We start from the raw sequence: 13,470 nt of genomic DNA, 5'->3' as shown, positions 1-13,470 counted from the left end.
GAGGCATAATAGTTCAATCAGGGATGTTGAATTTTTTTTAATAGTTAAACTGTACAAACAATTCATTAAAGCACAGAATTTTGGTATCTAGTAAAATGTCCTTTTCTTTCCATTTTCTAAACAGAGCGCTTTGCAGCGATTCAATTTTGTCATCTCATGCAATACTAATATCAAGTGAGACTTGGGGAGATTTAAAGCCCTTTTTAACATATCACTGCCTGACGAGACAAAATATTTATAAGGAAGTTCAGTGAATGGAATTGTTAATTGTAAATCAAAGCTTTTCCACTGGCCTCACAGGACCAAAATAGGTCCTCGTGGTCTCTGGAGGAAGTTGCACGTCATTTTGCCTGGCATTTTATTAGCCTGACTTATATTGTCCTTTTGCAGCTGCTTCTGAGCTTTTTCACCAGAGTGAGGATTGTGTATGTGTGTTAATGAATTTGCTTTTTCTACTCTGGTGTATTTTGTACTTTGAAATGCCTTTCACATCCTTTGTTTTTGACTAAGTTGAACAGGACACAAAATAGTTGAGGAAAATTCAATCACTTTATATTTCATGTTTCAGGACTTTTTTTAAAATTGCACTGTCTTGTCATAAGACTGCAATGTAATATTACCTCTTAATATTAACAACCAGACCTTCATTATACCATGAGCCTCATTATCAACTATCAAATGTTGGACTCTTGGGAAATGTTATAATGAGTTTAGAGAGTACAGCTCTATTTGAGTAGTTTCCTGTTTCTCTGCACCATGGATTTACAGTGGTCACTTTTTTTTCTCATGTAAAATGCCTTTGTCCATATCTTTATTTACATACTTGGGAATTTGGGAACGAGACAGATGGCTGTGTTGCCAGAGTGTATTAGACCAAGTCTTTATTACTACAAGTGTGCTAATTTAATTAAAACAAATGGATTAAATGTAGATTTAGCTTTTGTTGTATTTTGGCCTTTGCTTCATTAAATGAAGCTAATGATCTCAATAAAGGATATGAAAAGATAGTTAGCCATTATACAGTTTTTGGAGATAACTCTTTTCCCTCCTGCTGTACTTCAATGTTCCCATTTAATTGTGTCTATGCTTTGACAAGTCCACTTCCAAGACTGAATATGGAATGCAGCCAATAAAGCTCAACCTCCCTCCCCTCGTTGTCGAGTAGAATGGTTTAGTCTACTTTGCATAAGTTCCTTCTGAGTAGATCCATGTGTGGAAAGATTAAAGAATTAGCCTGCCTGAAACTGTGCAGTTGAATGTGTTGCACTGTGAAGTGCACAGTTGCTGATCTCTGCACTAGATTTAGCCAGCAACATGTATTGTGCTTACACAGTGCCTGGTATGGGCAGCAATTCACTTATGTATTATTACAATAGGAAAACGGTGAGTGTGGATTTCCTTTGTGTTACATTTGTGTTGTAATTGGATAACATGATTAGTGGCGCAATAGACAGTTATACAGAGTTGTCAGCAGTTGTAACATTTTAGTGTAAAAAGCTAGCATTTATATTGTACTCGGTTGTATTTCTGAAAAGTAATTGGTGTTTGTATGTCTGGAGTGTCGAGTGTATTTTTTGATGCTGCATAAGTTTTATTCGTGCACATTTGCACAAAATACACTAGTTCCTCTATAACTTGTTTTGCCTACAAGATAAATTTTAGTGCAAATTGTTTGTTTCAAGTTCTGAACATTGATCAAACATAAATGGAAAGATTAAGGACGGTTTACCAACAAAAAAAAAAGTTTAGAAGCGAAATAGGAGTCTCTGGGAACAATTATGAAATAGCCAGTTGGTTAGCTCTGAATTTCCTGTTTAAAGATGAGATCCAGGAGCTGGCTTTCATATTGTTCCATCTGTTTCGAATCAAATGAGCATTCTTGACCCTACAGGGAGTTAAATCTAATTCTCAGTCATGTCACTGATATTTTCTTTGAAACCCAGGACTTTGTACACAGTTTTACACCTTATCCAGCGACATGGTGCATTGTGTAGGTCGGAAGTGACCAATCAGGTGTTTCTTTCCCCAAGAATATTATTGTGTGTCAGGTGAATGAGGAAATACAGCATTGTCAACAATTTCATAACCTCTCCTAAACTGGAAAGTTCAAAATCTGATTTTGATTTGTGCTTGTGAATAGTTTTATTCTGAATTGTGTGCTCATTCTTCTATTAACTTGAATCATTCTTTATCAGATGAAAATGTAGAGTCTAATAAATGCAGCGTAAATTTGTCCGGCGTGGAATTAGATTTGATGAATGAGAGGAGGTCTCGAGTATTATTTAAAATGCTGCTTTTTTAATTTAATTGCAGCTGTTAGTATGTTTTGTGCGTTCTTGGGGCTTGTAAGTAGACTTAGAAAGTTGATGTAATTTTGTGTTTTGCATTATTGCTTCATTAGAACATGCTCTTTGTTCTTGAAGCAGTAAAGCACAGCTTTGATCTTTTAAGTATTTCCAGCTCGTAAGGGATAGTAGGGTTGAATATTGTTGAGGGGAATCCGAAGAAAATTGATAGCATGTGTCTGCAGTAGGTCAAAGGTGACGTTTCTGAGCTTGCACAGTGAGTAAATAGATAATAAATTATGCCAGAGACCTGTGTGCAGATGTCAATGCCCTAAAACTCCTCTGTGAATTCCAAATAATTAATTACAGGAGGTTGTGCCAAATAAGAGCCTGCAACTTTTTCTGTGCGTTTATGAAATGTACCCACTAACAGATACGGAAAATAACTTTTGGAACATGGTTAATTGTGAGAGTGGGGGAAAGAATAGGTGATTGGGGTCTATGGTCTAAAGATTGTCTTTATCATCTTTTTAAGCTGCAAGCTTTGTATTTTAAGACTCCACAAAATTCAACCACGCCTAAAATTTGCAGTTTTGATACCAGAAAATAATTAATTGTATAATGTGTTTGTGTAAAGTAATTATACTTGGTATATTGTTGTGAGTTAATCTGTTTGCATATTTCCAGACTTGGTTCTTGTTTTGAAGTCAAATCAGATCCTTTTCATAAATTAATTGCTGTTTTGTCGACATTTAGCCCTCCTTTAGCCAGGAGGGTGGGATCTGTTGGACAATGGACATTTCCACAGCTGCTGTTACTGGGGGTCTATTGGATTGGTATCCTGTGCTTGGACACATGTGCCTGCTGATTTGTCCTCTGATTTGCTCCCCAACAAAGTCTTGCCACTGCAAGATGTTTTATCTTTGGCTTTGTTTAAAGCCAGAAAATCAGACGACTAAAATTCAGTTTTGGTGGTGATCAACACTGAGTTGATTGTAAAGTTTGAAGCTGAGCCATCTGTATGCCATTCCAGGCTTTGTAGGTTTTCCATTTATTCAGGTTTTTACGCAAATGATAATGACCCACTGCCATGACATTTACAAAGTAGGAGATAATTGACTTTGTATTTCTGTGAAATTGCTACCACGCAGTAAAGACTGGGGTCATCGTTGTACCAGATGATGGATCACCTTATGCCTATAGAGAGAGCTGTGATGCAGTGGCTCGCATTTAGCATATTGGGGTTGCCATATGGAGATATAGATTTGCACAAAGTCTAATTAGAATATTTATCCACTTCTCTTCAACTATAATTACCCCATCTAAATGCAACAAGAATCTCATTTTAACATGTATTGTTCTGCTTCGAGAAAAACTTTCACCTCGTAATTAACTTCTAACAAATACTGTGGATGTTTGGTTCCCTTCAGTGTGATTTAAAAACTTATACTTGTTGCACAATTGCACACAGTTACCAACCTTGATAAGGAAACAAAATTATAGACTAATATACAGTGATTAGGTAAAGTAGAAATACTAAAGCAAGAAGCAATTGCCATGAGACTGTTGGTAGTGTAGCATGACCAGTTTTCATTGCTAGAGATAAACATTTGAAGCAAAGGATGATACAAGATTGAGGAGACGATACAAGGCTGTGAGGAAAGAGCAGGGAAGTGGGATTAATTTTGGATACTTCAGCAAAGAGCTAACACTGACACCATAGGTGGAACAGCTCCTTCTCTAAGTGTACTTACTTGGATTTTTCCCTCAAGCTTATTAGTAATCCAGATATATGAAAGCTTTCTGCACTAGATTGATTAAAATTGAATTTGTTATAAAAGCAATTGGAGAACATGTAAGTTGTTGGTTTTTAAAAATGTGTCCATTGGGTGAGTCAGGTGTGTCTGGGTGCGAGATTTCAATTTCATTGAATTGATGGGAGGTACCCTCTCTTAGAAATTATTTAGGCAAACTCTCAGTTCCATTGAGCAATAACTCACTTCCTAATTGGGGGGTAAATCCATAGGCGCAAACACTTCCCATTTCTTTGTTCAATTAGTGCTCAATCGGTCAGCTTGAGCCTACAAGTGTGGCTGGGGATGGAGCTGTAAAGACGTTTTGGACAGCATGCAGATTGGGCAGAGTACAAGAAGCTTCAACTACTGTGTCTAACCGACACTATACTAAACTTAACCTCAGGATAGTTGATTTTAACTTTGGGTGCCTGAAGTAGTCTTCATTGAGTCGCAAAAACTTACACGGTAATTGTATTTGCTGTTTGCGCAACCTTCCATTTAGAACATAAAGTGATGGAACTGATGGGAAAGATTGCAACCATCATCACACTCCTTGCCTTTTGATCCATGAAGTCTTTTGTCAGGTCATCTCTCTCGCACCCATATCCTAACTCAAACCTTCTCTCTCTCTCCTCTCTTCTCTCCTCTCTCTCTGCTCTTGCTCTCTCTGCTCTCGCTTTCTCTATCTGCTCTTCTCTCCTCTCTCTCTCTCTCTCTCTCTCTCTTTGTCTCTCTCTCTCTCTCTCTCTTCCCCTCCCTCCGCCTTCACTTGCTCATTACATTTTATCTCCCTTCAGTTCTGAAGAAAGGGCCTTGATCTGAAATGTTAACTCAGTTCATCTCCACAGATGCTGCCAGACCTGCTGAATGTTTCCAGCACTTTGTTTTTATTTCAGATATACAGAATCTGCAGTATTTTGCTTTTGTTTAAGATATAGTATAACTTGTTCACATTCACAACCTGGATTCGAAGTGGGCCTGTTTTATTCTAACTGTCAAAGCAGTGTAAATGTACTTATTTTCTTTTTAAATATCTTAGTCCAGGAACAGGTGCATTGTAGATTCGCCAGAATGTTGCCAGGGTTCCAAGGGTCAAATTACAAGAATACATAAACTAGGTTTACGAGATTACATGAACTAGGCTTGTATTCCCTGGGCTGCAGAGGGTTGTAGGGTGATCTGAGATTTTTAGGATTTTGAAAGGAATTGCGAGGGTGATGGAGAGAATTTTTATCTGCTGGTGTGTTAGACGATAATAATGGAGCAGAAAATCAGAGCCAGGCTGTTCAAGAGAAAAGTTAGGAAGTACTTCTACGTGCAAAGAGTGGTAGAAGACAAGAACTCACTCCCAAAAGAGCTGTGGATGCTGAGTGATTCTAAGATGGATACGATTTTTGCTAGCCAGGGATATTGAGGAATATGGAGGCAAAGTGGGAGGAAGGCGTAAGGATACAGGTCACCCATGATCTTATTGAAAGGCAGTACAGGATTAAGGAGCTGAATGACCTATTCCTGTCCCTATGTTCCAGTGAAATATCAAGTATACACAGCTTTACTACATGCTTAATTGTAGGACTCCTAAAATAACAGGGGCACATTTCTGATGACCTGACCCCCCTTAACACTATATTAAAATTATATACTTAGACCATTATAATTTCTAAAGCTAATAAGGAAAATTGTTTATTTCTCAGCCTTTCATGCTTTTGTGAAGTTTTCCACTCCAGAGATATTGTAAATTTGTCTGGATCACTTTGGCTTTAACTGCAGTTGAAGTGCGGCCTGTGTGCATCTTTAGTTTTAATTTCCCCACCATTGGCTACCGTGCCTTCAGATGCCAGAGACCCAAGTACTGGAGTACTAAACAAGGGGAGGTGGTGGCGTAGAGATATTGTCACTGGACTAGTAAACCAGAAATACTCTGGGGTCCCGGGTTCGAAATCCGCCACTGCAGATGGTGAAATTTAAATTCAATAAAAATCTGGAATTAAAAGTCTAATGATGCCCATGAAACCATTGTCATAAAAACCCAGCTGGTTCACTAATGTCCTTTAGAGAAGGAAATCTGCCATCCTTACCTGGTCTGGCCTACATGTGACTCCAGGCCCGTAGCAATTTGGTCGACTCTAAACTGCCCCCTCAAGGGCCATTAGAGATGGGCAATAAATGCTGGCCCAGCCGCGGTGCCCACGTCCCATGAACAAATAAAAAAAACTGCTCTGCGCCTCTACCTCCCTTTTAAGATGAAAAAGAAAGGTTTTCATGTATAGAGAGCATCTTTCACAGCCTCTGAGCGGCTCAAAGTACTTCACAACCAATGAAGTACTTTCATGTAGTCACTGTGAGGTAGGAAACACAGCAGTCAACTTTCGCACAGGAAGTTTCCACAACCAGCAATGTGATAAATATCAGATAATTTGTTTTTGTGATATTAATGAAAGTAAATGTGGCACATAAGAGGCACTGAAATTCATTGGGTCTTTCTAACAAGTGTAAAAGCAATGAGGAAGGAAAAGTCCCACCCATTTCAAAAAGAACACCCGAAGCCAATAATATACTAAAACAGGGTATAACCAAAGTGAAGTTAATAACGCAGGTTTTGCACTGTTCTTGTTTTATTGAATCGTTGAGCATCATCTGTATGGATGATTGTAGAGACTGGCACTCAGGCCTCTGTGATCTATGTTGTTTTCCAGATCAACAGCAAGAAGTGCATAAAATGAAACAGTTGCTTCTCTCCTCCTCTTCCTCAGTGGGTTGATCATTTCTTGACTTAGGCATTTATTGTTGTTAGTGATTTTAATTTTCAAAGTTAAATAGCCAAATCATAGGAATTGAGGGCTGGAGTGCCTTTAAAAAATCAGCCCATATTAAAAATTGTAGAGACAAAATCCATGTATTAAATTATCCTCCCAAATCCTGTTTTTTTTTTTTTGGTGACATTGTTCTCTTTCGTTCTTCCAACACCCTGCCCCACCCATTTGTCTTAAAATTTGTAAGGGACTAGTTGTTAGATTTTCATGTTTACGCATTGATATTAAGTGAGGCTTTCTCACCGTGGGACTTCAGTATTTCTGGTTTGATATTTTAAGGTTTTATTAAAGTGTGACCATTTTGCTTGGGGAATATGTTATAATTAAGTGCATATTTCAACATATGCTATTGAGATGAGTGCAAAGCTGATGCTTCTGCTAGATTCAAATAATAATTGGTCTTTCTGATCTTTTTTTCAACTTAAGTTGGGTTTTAATTACTTGATGGTTACTTGTAGCAGAAGCTCTCATCATATCTGAGTCAGTGTTTCCATTGACTACAGCTGTTCATGAAGGTATTCCTCAGTTCAAGAATACTCACCCATACTGAAATTAGTCCATTCTTAATAGGAAATATATAAATGCTGAAATGTCATCTTTCCACGAAAACAGTGGCAGCATAGTATTGCTGCTATAGTTCAGAATTATTCTGTGACTTTTAGATTAATCTGCCTTGCCTTTGTTTGGGGAGGATGTGGGGACGTTAGCATTTGTGTCAGTAGAGATGTGTTTTATTGGGTTTTTGCTGTAACTCCTGTGGACTGCTCTTGGTTTCTATTGAGCTCTGTTCCTTGCCAGACAGGCGTGTTGTCTACAATATGATTTATTGATGTTTCAGCGTGAAGGTTATGTCCATTTCCACCAGCACATCAAAGCGGCAAGGGAATGGATGGATCAGGTGCAATACGGTCTGATCTATACTGTTGAAAATTGTACTTATTCAAAGAATGACAAGCCCATTTGTTCAATCTGTTCTAGTTTGTAAACCCATGAATTAAAGATTTGCGTTATAAAAACGTTTTTAAAAATTAAAATTTTGCTCAATTTTAGTTTCAAAATGGATGTTTGAATAATTACCGCTGATGAAGGATCATTTATTGAGCTGTAATTAAATCGAATTTTGTCACCCGCAGTGACAATTTTTCTCCTTCAATTAAATAGTTGAATTTTTGTTCAAGTACTTTGACAGGCACTTGTCCTCTGATATCTTTTTGACCTTGTGCGAACCTTGATTCAGAGTGTCAGCAGGCTATCCAACTGAAGGAGTCATCACTGCTGAGCTTTGTGAGCATGACTACTGCCATGAATAGCTGGACAGTGATCAGGCCTCCACTTCCCATGTGCTGGTTATAATCCAGTGATTCACACCTATTCAAAGGAATATGGAGGTGGTTTGCTCCTGTCCTAGGTGAGATGAGTAGTTCACTCCATGCTGCAAATGTGAGGCTGCAGTTGGTCCCCTTCCTTTTAGTTTGCATTTCACATGACTTGGCAGACCCCTTGGAAAGTCTCTATAGGCTCCAGTTTGGGGACCACTGTTGTATTGACTGTAAACTCCCCAGCTGAGATCCAATTTAGCACAGATTGAGTATTAAACGCGGGCCTTTTCTGATCTGCGTGGATTAACTATTCACTGGATAAACTCCGAGCTATCAGGGGAGTGCTGATCTGTAACTTTAAATAACCATGTATACAAAACAGCTTGTCTTTTTAGTTCTTAGCTCTGTGTTTTGTGATAGTGAAATGAACCTCAAAACTAGCCTGTTAAAAACAGGAATTGGTGCAGGAGATCAGATGACACGAGGGATCTGTTTCTAATTTGTGGACTGTTCTGATTATAACTCTGAGAAACTTGGTCTTTCTGTGGCATTGGCTGACTATTTAGACTCCATCTGGAGCTAATGAAATTATTGAGACCACATCAATATGGTTTGGCGCACAAAGCCTTTGATCCCAGAATCAAGGCTGGCACTAGCTTGTTTCATAACTGAGCAGTTATTTCTGTTTGTCAAAGCTGAGAGGTATGCATATTTTGGACAGGCACGAAAGTGGAAAATAACAGACGCTGCTCACAAAATATTCATACTGCTGTTATTTGGAGCTAAGATTACTTGATAGGTATAAATCTTGTTTCAGCAATGGATGAGTCGTTTGTTTCTTATTTTATTTGTTAAGTATGACGTTCAAATAAAAATTGGGCTGAGTGGAAATGCAGCTGATCTCTGATGTAAAATATATATGCACTGCAGCCCACATTTCCAATTTTGTAACACAACATCAAGTGCTTTATCCTATTGATCAAACACACCTCCATGAAGTTGCCTTTATTCTTCAGTTTTTAGTTGACAGTGATGGATTAACCAACTGCCTGGGTATATGCTGTTTGTTTGTGCTACAAAGACAGAAGCCACTAAACCTGTTTAAGCTAATGTATTTGAAGTGACACATGACAAAAAGATATTTTCTAAACCTGAGCTGTGCTGTTACACTTTGTCATTTTTTTCTGCTCTGCCCCAGATCTGTGCATGTTGCAGCTAGCAGTTTGGATTTGATAGGGAAGGGTGGGTTCTCTGTTTCCCCAACATTTCTAAACTTGATCTGATGGTACATGGCTTTATTTTGAAGCAAAGGGAAACATTTGTCATTCCCCTGTCATGATTAATGGAAACCTTTGCTTAATATTGAAACCTAAGATAACGCAGCAATGTCAGGCCATGGATTACTTTTGGGTAAACAAACTACGCCCAAATGGTCGAAAAAGTAAATGTTCGATAAAGTATTATGCAATGAATTGATCTGGTGTGTGTGACATGAGTACAAGTATTTCCTTTACCTGAAATTGATTTATTTGCTAAATGGTTGTGACTCGTAAAAAATATTAAATCTGCAAATAATATGTTGAATTTAATTGAACCATAGGCCATCAAATTTTCCAAAACACTTTTCGTAGTTTACGTTCTTTTGTGTCCTCACTATTTATATAAATAAAACACCGTCATCTGCTTTGACTTTTGTTCTGATCTCCAACTGCCTACGTTTGAAGCAGAAACCCGAAAACATTGTAAACTTAAAAGCAGCATTTTACTGATTTATTTTAATTTTTCTTCCTTTCTGCAGGTTTATGCACCTTCTCCGAGCTCCGATGATTTTAACAGGGAGTCTCCCAATTACCCATCACCCAAACCATCCGGCAATATGTTTGCCAGTGCGTTCTTTATGCAAGGCAAGTTGCCGTTCTTAAATAATATTAAAATAAAGTCTGTGTGGGAAAGTGTACTTGAAGAGCTGTACAACACTAATTTGTGCCGGAGGTGATTTTTATGTTGCTTGTTACTGCTGTGCAATCTGCATTGAATCTACAGTGAATGTTTCCAAACAAATTAAAACTTACTGAAATTTGGAAGCTTCAGTTTTAATAAAACAAAGCTGCAATATTTCACATCTATTTGTAATTAATTTGTTTCTTGCCAAAGATTGACCATGGTCTGCTGAGATTTATTACTATGTTGCTCATGGACCTGGTGTCATTGAAAGTCTTGATTACACGCAATAGCTTGTGTTTTCTCAGCTGTGAACAGTAGGATTAGATATCAAATAGAAGTGTTTGAATTTTCTCAGTTAAACTTCATTAATAAAATATCCTTTTTCCCCCAAAAGATGGAAATCACAATTCTTCTGATCTTTGGAATTCATCGAATGGGATGCACCAGCCAAGTTACGGAGGAATGTTGGGAAGTTCTTCCTCACATGTCTCTCAATCTAGCAGCTATAGCAGTCTGCATACACATGATCGCTTGGTAAGGATAAGTTAAGTCAATCAATTAATTGTTCCAGTACATGTTCTACAGAATGTCAGAAGCTAGTCACACTTTGGGTAGCTGCTGAAGCATTTCAGGGGTGAGATGTAGAGTGCATTGATCTCTATAAAAATACCGAAGAGATTAGTCTCCCCATTTCAATAATGGTTCAAAAATTAATTCAGTGGGATTTCAGTAGGGGGAATTCCCCAAATTCCTACTGCTTGCTCTTGCATTCAGATTGACTACAACTTGCATTTCACATTTGTTTTAAGGTAGAAAAACACCCTAAGCTGCTTCAGTAGATTTAATGCAAAAGACTCGGTGAAAATGAAGTGTGTGCAATTTGGACAAACATTTTTTTTGGCACTGGTTAAGAGTAAGGTAACAGTGTAGGGATAATGGGTATGTACTCCAAATGGCACATATAACTAATGGTATCGCCTCGGGATTTGTACTGGGCTCTCAACTTTTCATAATATTTATTGATGACCTAGCAGATGACACAAAGTGATGCAATAAGTGGCATTGTCATTGGACCAGTAATCCAGAGACCCAAGGTAAACCTCTGGAGAACTGGGTTCAAATTCCACCATCGGGAGATGGTAGAATTTTGAACTCAATAAAACATCTGAAGTTAAAAGTCTAATGATGATGAAACCATTGTTGATTGTTGTAAAAACCCAACTGGTTCACCAATGTTTTTTAGGGAAGGAAACCTGCTTGTCTTATCTGGTTTGGCCTATGTGTGACTCCGGACCCACAGCAATATGATTGACTCTTAAATGCCCTGATAGGCCACTCGGTTGTATTCAACCACTACCAAAGAGAAAACAAAGAAATGAAACTGAATGGACCACCCGGCATTGACCTAGGCACTGGAAACAACAATGGCAAGCCCAGTCTTGTCGACCTGCAAAGTCCTCCTTACTAACTACCAAAATTGGGAGAGCTGTGTCTCAGACGAGTCAAGTAACACCTGACAGTCATACTCACGGAATCATACCTTACAGATCATGTCCCTGGCACTGCAATCATCATTCCTGGGTATGTCCTGTCTCTCTGGCAGGACAGACTCGGCAGAGGTGGCGGCGGCACAGTGGTATGTAATCGGGAGCGAGTTGCCCTGGCAGTCCTCAACATCGACTCTGGGCCGCATGAAATCTCATGGCACCAGGTCAAACATTGGAATATTGTCAGGGCCCATAGGCTTGGCAGTATCCAGTGTCTTCGGCCGTTCTTGACTTCATGTGGAGCGAATCGAATTGGCTGAAGACTGACATCTGTTAAGCAGCAAGTTATAGACCGAGCTAAGCGATTCCACAACCAACGGATCAGATCTATGCTTTGCAGTCCTGCCACATTCAGCCGTGAATAGTGTGGGACAATTAACCAACTCTCGAAGGAGGCTCCAGAAATATCCCCATCCTCAATGATACAGGAGACCAGCACATCTGTGCAAAAGATGAGGCCGAGACATTCGCAAAAATCTTCAGCCAGAAGTGCCAAGTGGATGATCCATCTCGGCCTCCTCCGGAGGGACCCCAGCATAACAGATGTCAGTCTTCAGCTCCACGTGAAGTCAAGAAAGGGCTGAAGACACTGGATACTGCCAAGGCTATGGGCTCTGACAATATTCAGAGAGTGAACTCAGCTCCACTCTCCGAGCCGGAGAGTGGAGCTGAGTCCACAAAGATCAGCCATGATCTCATTAAATGGTGGAGCAGGCTTGAGGGGCCAGATGGCCTACTCCTGTTCCTAGTTCTTATGTTCTTATGTTATTCCAACAATAGTCCTGAAGACTTGTGCTCCAAAACTTGCCGCGCTTCTAGCCAAGCTGTTCTGGTACAGCTGCAATATTGGCATCTAAATAGCAATGTGTAAAATTGGCCAGTTATATCCTGTACACAAGAAACAGGACAAATCCAACTCTGTCATTGCCATCCTAACCAGCCTCTCGAAGTAATGAAAGGAGTCATCCACAACGCTATCAAGCGGCACTCACTCAGCAGTGACCTGCTCACGGTTGCTCAGTTCAGGTTCCATCAGGGTGACTGAGCTGCTGACTTCATTATAGCATTGGCTCAAACACGGACAAAAGAACAGAATGCCAAAGGTGAGGTGAGAGTCCTTGACATCAAGGTAGCATTTGACCATGTATGGCATCAAGGAGCCCTAGAAAAACTGGAGTCAATGGGAATTGGGGGGAAAACCCTGGTTGGAGTCATAGCTAGCCCAAACGAAGATGGTTGTGTTGGTTGGAGGTCAATCCTCTTCAGTGCCAGGCCTTCACTGCAGGAGTTCCTCAGGGTAGTGCACTCGGTCCAACTACTTTCAACTGCTTCCTTCCGTCCGTAGTAAGGTTGGAAGTGGGGATGTTCGCAGGTGACTGCACAATGTTCTTCACCCGCGATTCCTTAGATACTGAAGCAGTTCATGTCCAAATACAGCAATACCTGAACAATATCTAGGCTTGGGCTTGGGCTGACAAGTAACAGTAACATTTGCACCACACTAGTGCCAGGCAATGACCATCTCCAACAAGAGAGGATCTCACCATCGACCTTGACATTCAGTGGCATTACCATCACTGAATCCTCCACTATCAACATCCTGGGGGGTACTATTGACCAGAAACAGAACTGGGCCCACCATATAAATACTGTAGTGACCAGAGAGAGTCAAAGGTTAGGAATTCTGTGGCGAGTAACTCCCATCCTGACCTGACTTCAATTATGCTAGAACGTCTTGATGTGACCGTTGGTTAAATGCCTTGATG

At 39.6% G+C, this 13,470-nt stretch overlaps 1 protein-coding gene across 12 annotated transcripts in view; it reads left to right on the top strand.

Moving 5' to 3' along the window:
• The window catches only part of tcf12 (transcription factor 12), a 365,767-nt gene that overhangs the window by 251,142 nt on the left and 101,155 nt on the right, over positions 1 to 13,470 (top strand). For 10 of the 12 annotated variants that reach the window (XM_072470734.1, XM_072470723.1, XM_072470727.1 and 7 more), the window contains 2 exons: positions 10,012 to 10,117; positions 10,552 to 10,691. In XM_072470734.1, the coding sequence (XP_072326835.1) occupies positions 10,012 to 10,117; positions 10,552 to 10,691 (246 nt within the window). Of the gene's footprint in view, positions 1 to 1,216; positions 1,384 to 10,011; positions 10,118 to 10,551; positions 10,692 to 13,470 lie in introns of those variants that run through there. The other 2 variants (XM_072470731.1, XM_072470730.1) reach the window with 1 other exon arrangement.

The sequence above is a fragment of the Scyliorhinus torazame genome, chromosome 12 (assembly GCF_047496885.1).
Source record: "Scyliorhinus torazame isolate Kashiwa2021f chromosome 12, sScyTor2.1, whole genome shotgun sequence".
In the NCBI taxonomy this organism is placed as follows: Eukaryota; Metazoa; Chordata; class Chondrichthyes; order Carcharhiniformes; family Scyliorhinidae; genus Scyliorhinus; species Scyliorhinus torazame.
This window is presented reverse-complemented; position numbering and strand designations above follow the sequence as displayed.